The 18,946-nt window shown below is 41.2% G+C and overlaps 1 protein-coding gene across 2 annotated transcripts in view; it reads right to left on the bottom strand.

The window, feature by feature from the left end:
• Window positions 1-18,946, bottom strand: part of RBMS3 (RNA binding motif single stranded interacting protein 3) — a 1,042,190-nt gene that overhangs the window by 78,881 nt on the left and 944,363 nt on the right. For both annotated transcript variants that reach the window (XM_073568606.1, XM_073568614.1), the window contains exon 8: window positions 7,428-7,474. In XM_073568606.1, coding sequence (XP_073424707.1) covers window positions 7,428-7,474 — 47 coding nt within the window. The remainder of the gene's footprint in view (window positions 1-7,427; window positions 7,475-18,946) is intronic.

The following is an 18,946-nucleotide window of genomic DNA, read 5'->3' as shown; positions in this document are numbered from 1 at the left end:
TAAAGACACTTTCCAAAGTGGTTCACTGAAGTGTAAGAAAGGTCTAAAACAGAGCATGTTATTTTAGTTTTTGACTTTATTTTTGGCAGAATTCTAGCTCATTTTGCTTAGTAAGTTTCCCACATTGTGGTAATTCTGGTCATATGTGCCATGAACAAATAATTATCGCCTAAGCATTACTATCTTCCACAAAAGTAAGCCCGTTACGCCCCTGGATTCCAAGCCTTGTCTGCCTCTGCAGTCTCCCATTCTTCCTCCGGCCACAGTGGAGGCTGCTCAGCAAAGATGTCGGTCTCAGCGTCTTTCTCAGACTTGTGCTGTTCACTTGGTTGCTGCTGGTCTTCCAGCCAAGTCTATGGTAGCCAGAAATAGGCAGTGATGACCAGATGCTCTGGAGGCTAAGTCCAGAAATCACTCTACTGAGCATGCTCATGTGGTGACCTCTCATTGGTGGTCGATCCTTAGCTGCTCTGGTGATGCGGCAGTTTTGGATTGGCCCACAAGCAAGGTCCTGTCCAACTGGTCATGACCTGAACCTATAAAAAGTCCTCCGAGGTGCACAATGCTAATGTCATTTGCATTCCTGTGTGTGTTGGTAGAGACTTTCTCGCTCTGTCGACTGTGCGAGTGCCTAGCTTTCCTTAGGCAGGTTTTTCTTTTGGCTTGGCCTAGTGCCTGTCTCGGCCATGTGTGAGGTTAGCACGGGTCAGCTACGAGGCACTGTTAAACCCACGTGCTTAAATCCTTTTGGCTTCAACTGGGTATTGCACACACCTCATTTAGTACCACTCAGTGGGTAGCTGAGCTAGGTACTAATATTTTTGCGCCACTCGGACAGCTGTATTAGTTAGTTTTATTTACTTTGCCACTCAGCGGGTAGCTGAGCTTGTATTCCTTCTCCAGTGCATACCACTCTGAGACACTATCAGTCTGGTATCTTGCATTCAGTCCACACTGTGTGAAGTATCACAGAGTGCTTCCTGGTGAATGCTTGTCATACGGCTCCACCATTGTTACTAGAAGCAGGAAAACATCTCTGCATGGTGGACCCTGGGTTGCGATTGCACTCTATTAGTTATTCTTATTTTGTGTGATACGCCAACCCTAACAGAGTCTTTGTATGTGAATCATATTTTGTTTATCTAAGCTATTTGCATGACACAGTGTTACTTTATCCATCTTGCTGATATTTTTCACAATTAAGGAATTTATTGACAAGAAACGCCATCAAAATCTCTTGTAAAGTCATTTATTAGCAAGAAGTTTCATAGCTAGAATTGATAGAGACTTTATTACAGACTTGTTCAAAACGTCTCCTGCTGTCAAAGCTATAATCAATATGAAGTCACTTCACAATTGTGAAGTGGATCTCCAGTCCATGAGCTAATGCTGCAGTAAAGCGTGCTCAAGAGTGCATGAATAACTTTAACGCTCCACACTCAACAAATCTGTCCTGATCTCAAGATGCATTTGATTTGTTGCAAATTATAGCTATCCTGAAAGCTAATTCTTCATTGACATGTCTCCAAACACAGTTTAAGGCATAGCTGTTCACTAACATACCATAAGGGTGATTATGTGCCAGTTGTTAGAACATTGCACAAAAAAATACAAAAAATACTAGAGATAGAGAATCTGCTAAGATCTGAATTCATACTATTAAAGGGGTAGAAATTTAGACTTTTAAAAACAACTTTGTATATATACTGTATGTCAACCTTGTCATGCAATATCCCCATGCTGACAAATACAGATAATGGGGATCAATTCATCAAATAGTTTCTAACTAAAATTTCAATAATGTGGCAGAAGCATGGCAGTGAAGCGCACATTTGTGAAAGCTAGCCATTTTTTTAAGTTGGATTTTTTAAAATAGAAAAAGAAATAAGTTTGGTATAATTCTTTAACCCATCTATGAAAACTATGATTGGTTAAAACGGTTGTCTGGTCCAAATCAATGACTCTATGTGTCTGCAGACTTATGAATCTCCCCAGCGCATGCATTGTGGGGTGCAGAGTTTCGCCAGTTTCTGACCCAGGTCTGGAGGGTGTGTATGTGTTATAAATATGCTCTGCCAGGCCCTGCTTAGTGGGTGTGGCCTCCCTCCATATGCTTGTATAGAATGAGGCTGCCCCATCCAGTGATGTGACCGTCAAGTGGGTGTGGCTGACTAGAGGGTGCAGCCTTGCTCCATACAAGTGTATGAAAATGTGTCCATGCCCACTGGCCGGGACTATGTATAACTCATACATGCCCTCAGGCCCTGGGTCAACAAACCAGCGAATACCCACAGTGCACAGTGTATGCGATGGGGGGGATAACCCCTTTTATGATTATCAAAGATCTGTTGAAAACTGTTTTAAATGTTGCAAAATTTCATAGTTGCGCAAACACTTAGCAAATTTTTGTGTTCTATATATCATTTCTAACTTTTTGAAAAGAGGGCAGAGATGAGAGAGAGAGAATTTGGCAAAATACACCTGAACAAAAAATTATCATAATTTATGTAAAAAAAAATCACAGCAGAAATGTACTGCAGTCCATTACAGGGGTACATTCCTTCACTGGTGTCTATTAATGAGTGATTTTGTCACATCTTCATCTCTATGACTTTTCATCCGACCTGGATTGCAAAATTCCAGTCTTGATAAATCAGCCCAAATGCTTTTGTAGAAATCAGAATTAACTGTAGTTGGTGGTGTATAGTAAATATATTACCATATATTTTTTCGGACTATAAGATGCACCGGACCATAAGATGCACTCCAAATTTTCAGAAGGAAAAAAGGAAAATAAATAATGTGTCAACTGGGGGTCTGTCCAAATTCAGCTTACCAGGGAAGGGATCGGCACAGGTGGAGGAGTGATCACAGGGGTCGGTCGGTGGTTGAGGCAGGTGTGGTGGCCTCTGGGAAATCCCATCCCAGGCTGGTATGGTGGCAGTGCTCTGTGCAGTATTGGTGCTCTGTGGGGTGGCTGTGCTCTGTGTGGTGGCTTTGCTCTGTGGAGTGATGGGGCTCTGTGGGGAGGCTGGGCTTTGTGGGGTGGCTTGGCTCTGTGGTGTGGCTGACCTCTTTGGGGTGGCTGACCTCTGTGAAGTGGCTGACCTCTGTGGGGTGGCTGGGCTCTGTGGGGTTGCTTGGGCTCTGTGGGGTACTGTCATGATCCAGTGTTGGATCTGGCAGTATTAAATGGACAAAGTGAACTTTTTTTACTTTGTCAAGTTCTAGGTGTCTTGACTGTCCCCGGTGGTGGTTAGTGGTATCGCACTTTAGGTTTAATGTGCACGTTAATTACATAACAGGTGTTAGGCTCTATAAAGGACAGCCAGGGGGTTCAATCACTGTTGGTGTTAGTTGTTCATTTGCAACCAACCTTGGTGGTGGAAGGAGCTGAAGAGAGTGCTCAGCTCAATCTGAGTCCTGGTGTGGAAGGAGTCACAGAAGGGAGTTCTTGGCAGCTATTCAGGAGGAAGGCTGCAGTCGGTCGCTGGACTCTGTGCTGGAGCTTTAGCACAGAGAGAGCTAAGTTTTCTGTTTCCCCTGTTTGTGACTTTCCTTATGTGTGTTCTAGTGCAGTGGTGGGATTAGTCTCCGCACCGACCTATTCCCTAGTGAGGGTTTAGGTTTAGGGCGAGCTAGGGTATTTAGGCATGCGTGCGGCGACAGGTGAGGAGCCTGTATAGGGAATGCTAGGAGTGTAGGGACTCTGGCTCAGGGGAGCTTAGGAGGTCTCCACGTCCCCAATTCCCTATCGCAGGGCCCACCACTGTAATTGTTCCCTGTGTTTACCCTTATTCTTTAAATTTGCCAGCTGGAGGCGGGGTATCCAGTTTTACGGGTATTTCTTAAATTCGCCAGCTGGAGGCGGTGTATCCGGCTGCACATCCCATTATTGTTTAAATTCGCCCTGCTGGAGGCGCTGTATCCAGGATCACGTGTGTCATAAATTCGCCCTGCTGGAGGCGCTGTGTCCAGTCACACGTGATCATTACATTAACACCAACCTTAACATTCTTTCTTTTCTGCTGAGCTATGGACCTAATGCAAACCTTTACCCAGGTACTGCAGAGCTTTAGTGAAGAGATTAGGGGGCTGCGCGGTGAGATGGTGCAGCAACTGCAGCTGTTGGTGGGCTTTGGAGGTTTGATTCAGGCACAGGCTCAGCCAGAACCCAAGATATCTCTCCCAGACCGGTTTTCTGGAGGGAGAGATCAATTCTTGGTTTTTCAGCAGGCCTGTAAATTATATTTCAGGCTGCGCCCTCGTTCTTCAGGGAGCGAAGAGCAACGGGTGGGAATCATTATGTCCCTTTTGAAGGGGGATCCCCAATCCTGGGCCTTCTCCCTGCCGGACGATTCACCATCTTTAGAGTCCGTGGACGAGTTTTTTGCGGCTTTGGCGCTTGTGTATGGGGATCCTGATGGCGTCTCTCTGGCAGAATCCCGACTCCGTAGGTGTAAACAGGGAGCCCGGATTGCTGAGGAGTACTGCTCTGAGTTTAGGAGATGGGCCACTAACACTCAGTGGAAAGACCCTGCACTTAGGAGTCAATTTGTGCAGGGTCTGTCTCCTAAGTTGCAGGACACTCTGGTGCAGTACGCCGCCCCCAGGTCGCTGGAGGCCGCCATGTCCCTCGCCATCCGGGTGGATAGACGCCTTAGGGAAAGACATACACAAAATGTGCCCCCTGTAGTCCTCTCCGGGGGTGAGGACCCCCGGTACGGTTGGTGGAACCCAGGCAGCCTGGTGTTGTTGGTACAAATAGGGGGTTGCCTGGGGTTCGCCGTGGTGGGGGGGTATGCTTTTCCTGTGGGAAGCCGGGCCATTTCATGGGAATCTGCCCAGGGCGTGCCAAGTCTCCGGACGAACCTATGCAAGTAGGAGGGGTTGGGTTGTGTTCAGGCCTGCCTACGGTTCAGGGAGTGGGGTTGGCATGTTTTTCCTGTGGGCAGACTGGTCATTTCCTTAAGGCGTGCCCATTACGTGCCAAAATATCTGTGTCATCTCAGAAGCCGCAGACCCCTGGTCGTTTGGAGGGAGGCAACCAGGGAGTGTACATTTCCTCCATTTTGCCCTCCCAAGGTATTATGTCAGCAGAAGTGTTAGCTGGCGGGGTACCGGAGGTGGTACCGGTGCTTGTGGACAGCGGAGCAGGAGTCAGTCTGGTGGATGCTCGTTTTGTCCAGACTCATGGCCTGAAGTGTAGGATGCTGGCCCAACCTATAAGCGTCCAGGCCATTAACTCTGTTCCACTGAGTCAGGGGAGCCTTACCCAAGTCGTAGAAAACATCCATCTGCATATAGGACATCATGAGGAGTCCTTGTCATGCTACGTCTTGGAGGGAATGCCAGTACCTATCGTTTTAGGCTTCCCTTGGCTGAAAAAACACAACCCGGGGATAGATTGGCGAGCTAGGGAAGTAGTCAGCTGGGGGCAGTCGTGTGGGGGCTGCTGCCTTGAGACCACTGTCTCTGCCGTCTCTCTTCAGGGGACCCCTTCCTCTCCAGTGAGAGCAGCGATTGTGCGGCGGGGGAGTAGGGGCAAGTTCCAGCCCTCGCCACTAGCAAACCCTGTGAGGGGCAGACCTCGTGGTGGAAAGGGTTGGAGGGTGGAGTACCCTATGGTGTAATGCGGGGGTGTGAGTGTGGTGACACAGGGGGACGCCTCTGTTGTCTAGTTCAGAGTGAGTTCACCAATTATGACAATCGAATGTATGCAATAAACGTTCAGGTCCGGACCTGTTTGTGAACGAGCGTGTATGTGTGCCACCAAAAAACATCTTGTGGAAGTGTGTTGTGGAGCCTGATCAGCTCATAACAAACAAACATACATACATAAACTCGTTCCCCAGGTCGGCGCTGTGGAGATGAGTGGTGCCTCCAAAATGAACCTTATTGCCAATTCCAGCGGTGTGTTGTCATAAACCTGAAGTGTCAGGTAGTAGTGAGTGAACTCAGGATCTGGCCGTCCCCGCTGTAGGTGTTTCCCTAATGAGAGGTGGTCTTGAGGGTCCAGAGGCCCCTCATTAAGGAGGGGGTACTGTCATGATCCAGTGTTGGATCTGGCAGTATTAAATGGACAAAGTGAACTTTTTTTACTTTGTCAAGTTCTAGGTGTCTTGACTGTCCCCGGTGGTGGTTAGTGGTATCGCACTTTAGGTTTAATGTGCACGTTAATTACATAACAGGTGTTAGGCTCTATAAAGGACAGCCAGGGGGTTCAATCACTGTTGGTGTTAGTTGTTCATTTGCAACCAACCTTGGTGGTGGAAGGAGCTGAAGAGAGTGTTCAGCTCAATCTGAGTCCTGGTGTGGAAGGAGTCACAGAAGGGAGTTCTTGGCAGCTATTCAGGAGGAAGGCTGCAGTCAGTCGCTGGACTCTGTGCTGGAGCTTTAGCACAGAGAGAGCTAAGTTTTCTGTTTCCCCTGTTTGTGACTTTCCTTATGTGTGTTCTAGTGCAGTGGTGGGATTAGTCTCCGCACCGACCTATTCCCTAGTGAGGGTTTAGGTTTAGGGCGAGCTAGGGTATTTAGGCACGCGTGCGGCGACAGGTGAGGAGCCTGTATAGGGAATGCTAGGAGTGTAGGGACTCTGGCTCAGGGGAGCTTAGGAGGTCTCCATGTCCCCCATTCCCTATCGCAGGGCCCACCACTGTAATTGTTCCCTGTGTTTACCCTTATTCTTTAAATTCGCCAGCTGGAGGCGGGGTATCCAGTTTTACGTGTATTTCTTAAATTCGCCAGCTGGAGGCGGTGTATCCGGCTGCACGTCCCATTATTGTTTAAATTCGCCCTGCTGGAGGCGCTGTATCCAGGATCACGTGTGTCATAAATTCGCCCTGCTGGAGGCGCTGTGTCCAGTCACACGTGATCATTACAGGTGGCTTGGGTTCTGTGGGGTGGCTGGGCTCTGTGAGGTGGCTTTGACTCTGTGGGGTGGCAGCGCTCTGTCCTGGGCAGCAGCAGCTCGCTGTGCTGTATGGGGGCTCTGCCAGCATTTCATCAAAGCCCGAAAGCCCCGTAGCTCCGTTGCTGCGATGCAGAGGCATCCGGAAAGATGGCCATCGGGGGTGGCGCATGCTCAGATTCAGATCTTAACAACGAGATCTCCGGATGAGATATCATTGCAGAGATCTGAATCTGAGCATGGACCGCCCCCGGCGGCCATCTTTCTGGAGCACCCACATCACAGCATCGGATCAGTGGGGGCTTCCGGGCTTTGAAGAAATACCAGCAGAGCCCCCTACCCAGCACAGAGCCCCACTGCTGCCACACCACAGAGACCCAACACCACCGCACCAGCCTGAGAAGGGAGGCTGCATCGGGATCGCTGCCACCGTGACCACTGCTGCCACAGCATTTGTAAGTATATTGCGACCATAAGACACACCCCCATTTTCCCCAAAAATAACATAACTACTCACCCATTCTGCATAGCTGCTGTTGGGTCGTATGTCAATGCCATTCCAGTCTGTATTTAAAGGAGAAATAATTTATACTTAATAATCAATCCCCTAAAACTAGAATGGTAAATTACATAAGTAATATTTAAATGCATGCTACTCTGAAAACAGAAGACATATTATTAAAACAATACATTTTGAAATTAATTGCATTTTTCAACATGTCAACGTTTTATAATCCATAATCTTAAACTGTATTAATGGAATTGTGAATGTCAGCTCTCTAATTAAGCCCAATACTGAAGCAAAAAAAAGTACTGCCAACATTGCAAGTCAATTAGGGATAATGTTAAAAGGTAGACACATTTTATATAAAAAGTAAATAAATGAAAAGAAGGAAATAAGAACATAACAAAATAAATAAAGAATATACTGTAGAAAACACTTGTCTCAGTCGTGTGAACATATCACTTGTCTGCTGCAGGAATGTAAAAAGAGACCAAAGGGCCATACATACATACATACAGGAGTGGTGCCATCAAGCAGCGTATTTAGGTTAGCAATTTTCGGCAAGTAATTTTACACCATTGACTGCATTTAGATACATTTTCATTGATTCTGGAATAAAATGAATGTCTTCCTTTTAGCCACATGTTTAGATCCAAGCTTTGGTGATGATTCATTTTCTACCAGTCATTTTTCTGATACACTTCTGATAACATGCCGGTTAGGGCTCATGTACATGACTGTATTTTCAGTCCAAGTGCTATCCGACAGAACATTTATTCGCACTCAGACCAATGTTATTCTTAAAGACCATTCACATGCCCTAGTTGGATCTGATAATCAGATCACACTCAGCCATGCAAGCCAATGAGTCTATGGAAAACATTGGACTGCACTTGGATGATATCTGATTGCAATCTGATTTTCACGGATTTATAGAATGGAGAAGATGGAGAATTTTTTTCCATTTTTTTATTCGAGAAAATTAGCTCATACTATGATCACATTCTAATCAGTCTCTGATCAATCTCTGCATGATTTGCGTAATGGGCCCTACTCACTTGGATGAGATAATATATGCTTGTGTGACCTTAGTCTTACATGCATTAGCTAATAGATGGACCTTCCAATCACAATTTATAATACCTTGATGTGTTAAATTTCTAACAGTATGTAGAAAGCTTCTAGGCTCGCTAAAATATGGATAGCTCACTGCTATGCAGGCAAAGTATATTACTCTCCTCTTACATATGGGTGTAGCATTAAGTCCAAATTGTGGTATTCATAGTGCAAATAAACATAATAAACATATACAAGCGACACCCAACTGCAACAGCTAGGATCAGAGGTACAATTTCCTCTTAAGGTACTGTCACACTTAGCGATACACCAGCGATCCCGACAATGATATGGATCGCTGGTGCATCGCTAAGTGGTTGCTAGTGAGCTGCCACACAGGCAGATCTCACCAGCGACATAGCAGCGGTCGGGGGTCGCTACTTACCTGTCAGACGAGGCGATCCTGATGTGCTCCCGCCCGCATCCATGCGTCGCTCGTCGGCGCCACAGGAAGCCCAGCAGGAAGCTGAAGACGAGAAATGGCCCAGGCCGTTCTCGCGCAATCAGCAATAATCAGCGGGGGAGCCGGTCGGAGGTAAGTATCACACATAGCGATATCGCTAGCAATATCGCTGCTGCATCACAAAACCAGTAACGTTATAGTGATATTGCTAGCGATATCGCTATGTGTGACGGGGCCTTTAGATGTTATGTTCAATAGTGACCATCAGCCCATTATCAACCTATGACGCGGGTGCTGATAGGTTTTATGGTATTGGTGAGTGTGACAGTAGACTCAAGTCTGTAAGAGGCCTGGCCTAATAATTTCCCAAAAGTTTTACACTGACTAGCAATAGTGCATTGGAATAGTAAGCATTTCATAGCATTATTAACCAATTAAAAGATCCCACTTTTGTTCCCTTCCCTTCTCAACAAAAAATCAAAACTTTAATAGACATGTTAACTTCTAAATCTCATCTACTGGCAGAAAAAAATAAACAATCCTAGAAACAAAATTTGAATTGCTGTTTTTTTTTTAAAATTTTCCTTACAAAAAAAGAGAAACTCTAAATAATATGTATCCGAAGATTTTGGCAAAAAAATACAATTCATACGACATAGGACAGAAAATTCGAGATGGCATTAAAAATAAAACTGATGCTGCAGCATAAAAAGTTGTCTCAAGCAAACAGTGGAATAGACTTTATGATGCCGTGACAGAAATGACCTAAGGAAGTCACACAAGAAAGAGCAGTTTTATTAGTTTTAATATTTTTTTTTAATGCTTAATAAACATTATTAACTGTATAATGAAAAATTCTGCAATTTTCAAGATTTTGTTATGATGATGCCACGACCACTAGTGTAATTGGTCTATAAGGATTGAATTCGGCTACTATGTATATAAATTTTAGGCAATCAGAAAAGATTTAATTAAATCCCAAGTCAGATATCCCAGCATAGCTTGAGGAAAAAAAAATTGAGATTTTTTTTTTCCCTGCATGAAAAATACATATTTTACGACATGGACTTGTGTATTACGCTGCATATTTAAGGACTGAAAAGCTACCCAGCATTCTTACCTTGTCAAGACTATTAAATTAAATTAGGTCTTGTCTTCCATTTGCTGAAGTAAAACCAAGTCATATATTATTCTGCCTGTCTGATGTTTGCATACTATTAATGTTTTATAATGAATTGATGTTCCAATATTAGGTTTAAAAACCCGCACAGCGGCGCCTGTGATGAAGTCGTATATTATCAACTCTTTATCCATTTTAAAGCGTCCAATTAATATTTTATATGTTTAAGAAAAAGGAATAATTTTCTGATATTTTTTCTATATCATGTCAGTAAATTCCAAGATTAATGTTTTATGTGTCAGGAAATTTGTTCTCCTGCAATTACTGGAGCCTGCTTTGCAAATTTTTGTTTTTTTTATAAGAGCATAATTGTGGCATAAATCTACTTAATTCAATAACAAATTAAAACACAGTTGTATTTTAACAAGGATTATCTCCACACAAGGACACGATGAGACAAAGTACTATCAATCAGCACAGTCCAATTACCATACATGAAAGTTTATTTGGGGGTAAGTCAAGGGCAAACTCTGCAACATAGTGTATTTAAATTATATTTATATTAACAAAAGCTTAACACTATAATTGAGATGAGCGAGTTGATTCAAGGCAAGTTGAATTTCTCAAAAAGTTTGAAACTTCATTCAATTTACTGGAATCAAGTGGTGGCCTGCCATTTGCCATTTAACTTCATCATTTTTAGGTTTGGAATTGGGTTAGAAAATTATTAATTTATACTAAACTTGCCCTTCACCGGCTATGATGCCACAGCTTCCTGGCCGGTCCTCCTCTAGCTTGCTTCCTACCTCAGGTCCAGGTCTTCTGTAATTACTATTCCCCGCCTCCAGTGGGACAATGCCCATCATGATATCTTATGAGGCCTGGTGAACAAGTGGAGGCCATGAAGAATGTAGAAATCTAAGGATGGAAGAGGAAGTGTAGCTGGAAAGGCGAAGCAAGCCAATGGAGGAACAGATGAAAAGCTGTGCTCTGACAGATGAAGGGCAAGGTGAGTGTATATTTTTTTATTTTCTCCATTTTTTATCCTCTGGGGTCTAGAGAATTCATGGCATAATATCTAACTTTTACCAACAATCTGACACAAATCAAATTTCCATAATAAATTTGAGTGAGCCTAGTGAATTAAATTTTAGCAGATTTGATAATTTCTCAATAATAAATAAGAAGGCTGTATATATTTATATATGCATTATATATACAGAGTGTTATAATATACATTCATTCATAGAGATATAGTAAATTGATATCTTATGTCAATGGAATATTCAGCAATACATTGAAATGTGCAAAATGTCACACTGAAATAAGGAAAAAATGAGTAAACAAAAACAAGAAGCTAAAACAGGTAAATCAAGTCCATAGACATAAACTAAAGTAGCTGCTAGAAGCTGTAAAACCTCTTTTTACCTAAAGGACAGTATAACATACCTGCTCCGACCATAGTCACGACAATTTGGCTACTTCATTCCTAGCGGCAGCACAGGCAAAAGTGGGAGTGGTGACTCTTCTAATGCATGATTGATAGGGTTGAGAATGTTAAAGAGGGTTCCAACTGGCCAATCACAAGGATCAGTCTGGAGACCAATGAGAGGTGAAATTTGACAGACGATGTTGGTCAAAGTGTTCTGCTACAGAATATATTCTGTCATTGCATTTTACCTCCCCTGGTGTGCTGTGATTATGAGTGATCATGATTGAGACACAGGTTTGTTCTTTAAATTTCTCCTACATAACCCATGGGTAACTTGTCAATTTGCTTGCTGCTCTTTCCTGACCTTCATGGACTATGGATTTGACAGAGCGCATTCCCATTTTTGCTTATAGGGTTGTCTCATCTTAGGAAATAGGTGAACTTGCAAAGAGGTTGAAAAAAAGCAAGATTTTTATTTTCATAGTTTACAGATTACTGCCTAGGTTATCGAACAGATCTGAAGTGTGTCTGCTTACTCTATTGTGGCATCTCAGCATGTCAGAAAAAGAGCAGCTACAAGTGGAACATAGCTAGAGTTTCTGACGCATCATCCTTAATCATTGCATACCACCAGTTTATATGTTCTCCCTGTTTTTGTGCTGCTTTTCTCCAGAGAGTTCTGTTTCCTTCCACACTTCATAGTGATAGGGAATTTAGATAGTGAGCCCCATTGGGGGCAATGACGATTTGTCTAAAACACTGTGGAATATGATACATTATGTAAGTAAGTAAAATAAATAAATAAAACCCCATTTGTTCCCACAGAAAAAAAAAACAGTCTTAAGTCTATGGTTTATGTAGAGGTGGTGTAGTCGGAGGATAGCAGAAGGACAGAGACCTTGATTTAGAATGTTGAACATATTACTTATTTCACAAAATGATAGACAAAAAGTTTCAGGTTGCACTACAATTACCAGGAGTGATTGTGATTTTATATTGTAATAATAGGCATTCTTAAAAATAGCACACAATTTCATGTTTGTTCCTCTTTGAAAACAAAAATATTTCAAGCCGTATACATTGACATTTTGTATTACACTGAATTGAAAGCAGCTTCCCCTTAGAAATGTTTTAAGGGATTGGCAAGAAAATCTGCAACCTGATGTGCCTTTCACTAAGAATAATGTCTGCCTTGGGAGATGTATAGTAGAAATTAATAGCAGGTACAGATATTTGACATGTCTAGACTTTCCATTCCCATTCTCTCTAATCTAATAAGATTGTGTTCATGACTACATTACCTGATTCATTTTAGTGAAGACATCTAGGCTGCAGTGACTTTTAAAAGCCATCATGCAAGATAATGAAAATGACATAAATTTCATCTTAAATGCTGGTTCCGTCAAATGTTGTCAGTATATACATATCAATACAAAATTATATTCACTAGTTATGGCCAAGGGGCAAAACTGTATGATACTTATTAGGAACGTTAAAGGGAATCTGTCAGCAGGTTTTTGTTACCTCATCTGAAAGCATTGTAATGTAGGCAAAGAGAAGCTAATTGCAATGATGTGTCACTTAGATTACTGGGTGCATCCATTCTGATGCAATGTTTTTAGATTTAGAAAGAAGCAGAGCTGAGGAAGCTAACCCCGCCCACACCAGGCTCTGTGTGATCAAAGTCCGTAGACATTGAGCTGCTTATCACAAGGGGAGGGGCCATTGCTGGACTAATGTAATCCAGCAATGTTAATCTTTTAGTGATAAATCCTTCACAGTTAGTAAACAACAGTACAAACCTTGAAAAGTGATACATCCCTGAATTCTGTGTTTTATCCTCTATATCCTGCTATCTTCAGATTACATAGCAGAGACCTGCTGACAAATTCCCTTTAATGTGCTGCTGTAGAGAAAAAAAAATCACAGTACATGCTAGACTCATCCATTTCGTAGAAGAGACGATACTACATTGAATTACCTTGATCTGTCTCATGACATTTCAATGAGGATTCTTCACTGGACCAGTGATTGGTATGGCAATGAAAGGGTAATTGTTTTTACTACAAGTTGCTTTTCACTGCTACATTATTAATCCCCGGATGGAGCCCAAGCGAAACACGGGTTGATGATGTGAGGTGTACATTACACAAATGAGTAAGGAATTCCCGGCTTTTTAACAGGGTCATAGCTGTGCTACATGCACATGGGGTGTGCACTACACACATGTGATTTATTTGCATACTATATAATATATGATGATATGTTTTGTGCTCTTCATTATATTATGGGAATAAATAGAACTGTTCAGGGATGGTTATTACACAGGTCAACGAAAAAAATTTTTTTTTCTGGTGTCCAAAATATTTTAATGAATTTGGGGTATTTTTGGGGTGCTGATTCTGAATATGTCATCAGTTTTGCCAGATTGGCTCAAGTTTTTGAGATTTTTGGTATCTTATTTATAGCACTTGTTGGTAAATGCGACGCATCATCTCATTAATTTCTTTGGATTAGTACTTGAACTGAGCAGTTCTCAATATAGTTTTGTGTTAATTAGTGTTCTAAAAGTTTGTTCATAGCTTGATTTTTGCACTAACTTTATGTTGTTGTCTGTTTTCCAGTGAAAAGCATGAACTCATCATGAAGAAGTTGTCTTAACGATCCAGACTCATTCTGTTACATTTGTGGTGAATATACACTGCCAAAACATAGAAGAAACATAACACACTTCGTAAAAAAAGTGTATTTTGCCTATTTTGGGGTTATGCTTGGGGACCAAGACAAGTTTTGGGCACCACACATAGTGTGCAAAGCATGTATCGAATTATTACGAAAATGGAGCAAAGGACAAAGAAAAAGCTTCAAATTTGGTGTTCCAATGGTGTGGAGAGAGCCAAAAAATCATCATGATGACTGTTATTTCTGTGCAGTGCAAGTGCAAGGATTCAATAAGCATAAGAAACGAAAATGGGAGTAACATGGAATCTGCAAGAAGGCCTGTCCCTCATTGTGAAGATGTGCCTGTACCTGTGTTTACCATAAATAACAGTCATCATGATGATTTTTTGGCTCTCTCCACACCATTGGAACACCAAATTTGAAGCTTTTTCTTTGTCCTTTGCTCCATTTTCGTAATAATTCGATACATGCTTTGCACACTATGTGTGGTGCCCAAAACTTGTCTTGGTCCCCAAGCATAACCCCAAAATAGGCAAAATACACTTTTTTTACGAAGTCTGTTATGTTTCTTCTATGTTTTGGCAGTGTATATTCACCACAAATGTAACAGAATGAGTCTGGATCGTTAAGACAACTTCTTCATGATGAGTTCATGCTTTTCACTGGAAAACAGACAACAACATAAAGTTAGTGCAAAAATCAAGCTATGAACAAACTTTTAGAACACTAATTAACACAAAACTATATTGAGAACTGCTCAGTTCAAGTACTAATCCAAAGAAATTAATGAGATGATGCGTCGCATTTACCAACAAGTGCTATAAATAAGATACCAAAAATCTCAAAAACTTGAGCCAATCTGGCAAAACTGATGACATATTCAGAATCAGCACCCCAAAAATACCCTAAATTCGATGAAATATCTTTGGCACCAAAAATGCTGTTGACCAGTGTTATTTTTATATATTGAGACTAGTCAACACATTTTGTATTTATTCCTTGTATACTGTGTTTTGTTAGAGATTTTCCTTTTCCTGACTATTTCTATGTCTACATTTTGTGTAACCCTCCTTTTTTGAGCCTTCACTGAGAACCTCACTTACTACATGTACATATTTTACTATTTTGCATTTTTGTTGCACTTTTGCAATTTTTATGCTTTCAATACAATTTATATTTTATTATATGAAGCTCTTGACTTCATAATTCTATAGGTATTAATATTATTATGTAAATATTAAATTAGGCTGCCATGCTAGTAACAAGAAACAATAGGAATACTGTCCCAAAATATTTCTATCACCATATAATGCAGGGGATGGCACTTACTTTTGAGTGCCTGAAATTTTGGTTGTCCGGATCTTCCTTTAGTGCAAATGGATATGCAGTCTTTAAATGAAGTTCAAAACTAGGGAGCGTCCTCCTGTTCATAAAAAGTTCCCCCTTGCTCGTGTCTGAAAGCTCTGGCGGTCAGCCTCGGGCAATGGTGCAGCCGTGTAGTAGCGTGGTGAGGGAGGGGCATGATTAGAGGTGGGGGCAAGGTTAGCGGTGACGTCACCTGCCCGTAATGACGGACATGCTCAAGGGCCAATTCCAATGCGTTTCGAGGGACCTGTCCCTCTTTCTCAAGGTATGGCTCCAGTGCTACAGCTGTCTTCTTATAACCACGCTCACTCACATATCCTTTCATTGGTCCGCTGAATCAATTTGTGGATAACCAACTCTAGACTATTACCCTACTAAACTTTATACAGTGTCATTTCACAACTGATTCTACATTACAGCTGCTCTGCATATATGAATTAAATTGATAAATAAATTAAATTGATAAAATGTGCCTAAATAAATATATAGATAAAAGAACAATCCCCATTGCATTGGTCCAATGTAAAATAACTCTATAACTTGAGAAAGAGGGACGAGTCCCTCGAAATGCGTCAGGATTGGCCCTTGTGCATGTCTGTCATTACGGGCAGGTGACGTCACCGCTAACCATGCCTCCCGCCCGCTAATCACACCCCCGCTCACCACGCTACTTCACGGCGGCGCGATTGGCGGAGGCTGACCGACGGAGCTTTCAGATACGAGCAAGGGGGAATTTTTTGTGAATGGGAAGATGCTCCCTAGTTTTGGACTACATCTAAAGACTGCATATCCATTTGCACAAATGGAAGATCTGGACAACCGCAATTTCGGACACTCAAAAGTAAGTGCCATCCCCTGGATTATAAGGGGATTGAAATATTTTGGGACAGTTGTCCTATTGTTTCTTGTTATTAACGTGGCAGCCTAATTTATTATTTACATGTGGATGGCTATTTTAGGCAGAGTTGCACACTTTATCTGCCAGGGTGCCAGTGGCTTTTAACATAAGTACTTTGAATTTAGCACCAGTGTGATTTTAATCTATTATTATTTTCTGGAAATTGTGGAAAAGTGTCATTACGTTAAGGGAATTGTGGAATGGTGTTGAACCTTGGACAATAGAGGGAAATATGGGAGGTCTGGAATTGTATAGGTCAATTTACCCTCTATCCCTTTTTCTCTTCACCACATATGCGCTGTGATGTGTTTGGGTTGGATATTTTTCTAGTATTATAATTGTTGGCCATATTATGAAATGATGTGTAATAAAGTTTAAAAGAAAATTCAATAGCACTAAACTGCAAAAATCTGGGAGGTAGATGAGTACATATGGACCTAGTCATATTTGTAATTTGCAAATATTACTGGTCTAGGAAATGGAACACTTGCAGTTGTGTTATGGCTTTTAACATAATTGCAGTAAAAATGAAAAAAAAAATTAATGACTTTGAAAAATTGCTGGAAATGGGGCATTTTTTGTTACTGCAAAACTATGCATCAATGCCCAAAACATGTGGAAACATTCTTTTCAACCGACAGAGAGCAATGATTGTAAATAGCTGAAACTTTTTACTGCATTTTAAAAGCTTAAAGTTTTCTTAATTCGATTCAAATTTAATCTCAAAAATTTTTCATATATTTTTAAGTGCAAAAGAACTGCAGAAAACAGTAGTTTGAGGCATTCATAAAAGCCGCTACTTGCTTTGAGAATAGCATTAGTTAGTCATTGTCAGGAACTGATGTTAAGTAAAAAAAATTACACTTTTTAAACTAATTTGAAATACATTTTAAGACGGCGGGGCTTCATATGACGCATTAGCAATTATATATTATGATACAAGACAATATAATGGATTTAGGGAGTAATTGCTCATTCCAAATGTGCTTTTGGTTTGTTTTTAATTCAATAATATGAAGGATTCACACGATTAACTGCTTATGAAGCACTCTGTAAACTTTAGCTGTGTCGTTATGGCTCAATTAGTGTTATGAGAAAAGAAAACAAGCAAAGTCATATATGGCCATCAAAAAATGTCACAAAAGCAATAGTCAAATATTGAGTTCTTTCACTTAGAAATATTTATTTACTGTATCTACAGATGTGTTCACCAATTCCTTTCCACGAATTTCATTAAAGTTTCCCTATGTTTGAACTTCCATTCAATTGAAATGTATTGCGGTGCACAGAACAGTTCTCTGCACCCCAAAACCAGTGCCAACCACTGTGCAAAAAGAGGACAGCGACTGACATTGGCAGCACCACCATAGCCTCACATGATGTTCACTGCCATGTGCCACCCTAAGTGTAGGGGAGGAAGAGGAATTTGCTTGTCAAGGAAGTGAGGTCACGTGAGATGGATTTTTTAATTTATGTGTGTGTAAAGAGCAACAAAATGTGAGACATTGTTATAAGTACAAGATGGAGACATTAGTAAAAGATGAGACCAGGATGGGGACATTACTTCAAGAAGGAGCCAAGAATGGGGAAATTACTACACGATGGGAACAAGGATGAAGACATTACTACAAGATGGGGACATTACAATATGATGGCAACCAGGATGGGGATATTGCTACAAGATGGGAAAAGGATGGTGACATAACTGCAAGATGGGGACCATTTTTACAAGACAGGGATGGGAGACCATTACTACCGGTTGAAGGACATTATCACAGGACAGAAGACATTATTACAGGACAGGGGCCCATTACTACAGGACGAGGGACTTTTTTATGGGACAGAGGACATTATTATAAGATAGGGTTCAGAACTACTGTAAGGAGTTAATAGTAAAACAGTAATACTGTAAAAGGAAAACATGTTTTTTAAATTTCTAAATAAAGTATGAAAAAATAACTGAAAAACATTTGGCCACTAAACATGCTGTTTAATGTAAAAACTGAAGTTAAAAAAAAGAACACGGGTACCATAACCTATATGATAAATACCAGTAAAAGGAATATAAAACATGGCAAAAAAATGAAGTGATGGTCAAAAAGTCATATAGAAAAATAATGGTATTACTGAAGATATAATTTTCTCCTGCAAAGAAAGTGGCCCTTCATATTCAATTTTTTTTATGTCTGGCCCATTTTCCGGCTGAGTTTGAGACCCCTGGTTTAGAGTGTTCATATAGTATAAACTGTGTGTATACTGTGTAGTGTATATAGTGAAGACTGTATGTATATAGAATAAAGCATGTTTCCTTTCATATGGGATTATGTTTATACAGAGAAAATGTATCCAGCATTCATCCGAAGCATCAATACAAAATTGTCATTTACTAGATTCATTAGAAGTCAAACAGTACAAAAATGTAAAAAGAAAAATAGACATGTTTAGACGTTTACGCATTTTAAAACCTTAGACAATGGGTTCTTAGTAGAGTTGAGCGATACCGTCCGATACTTCA

Source organism: Dendrobates tinctorius, unplaced genomic scaffold, assembly GCF_039654945.1.
Source record: "Dendrobates tinctorius isolate UK_male_01 unplaced genomic scaffold, ASM3965494v1 ptg000005l, whole genome shotgun sequence".
Lineage (NCBI taxonomy): Eukaryota > Metazoa > Chordata > Amphibia > Anura > Dendrobatidae > Dendrobates > Dendrobates tinctorius.
Note: the sequence above shows the minus strand (reverse complement) of the source record. Positions and strands in the feature narration are given on the sequence as shown.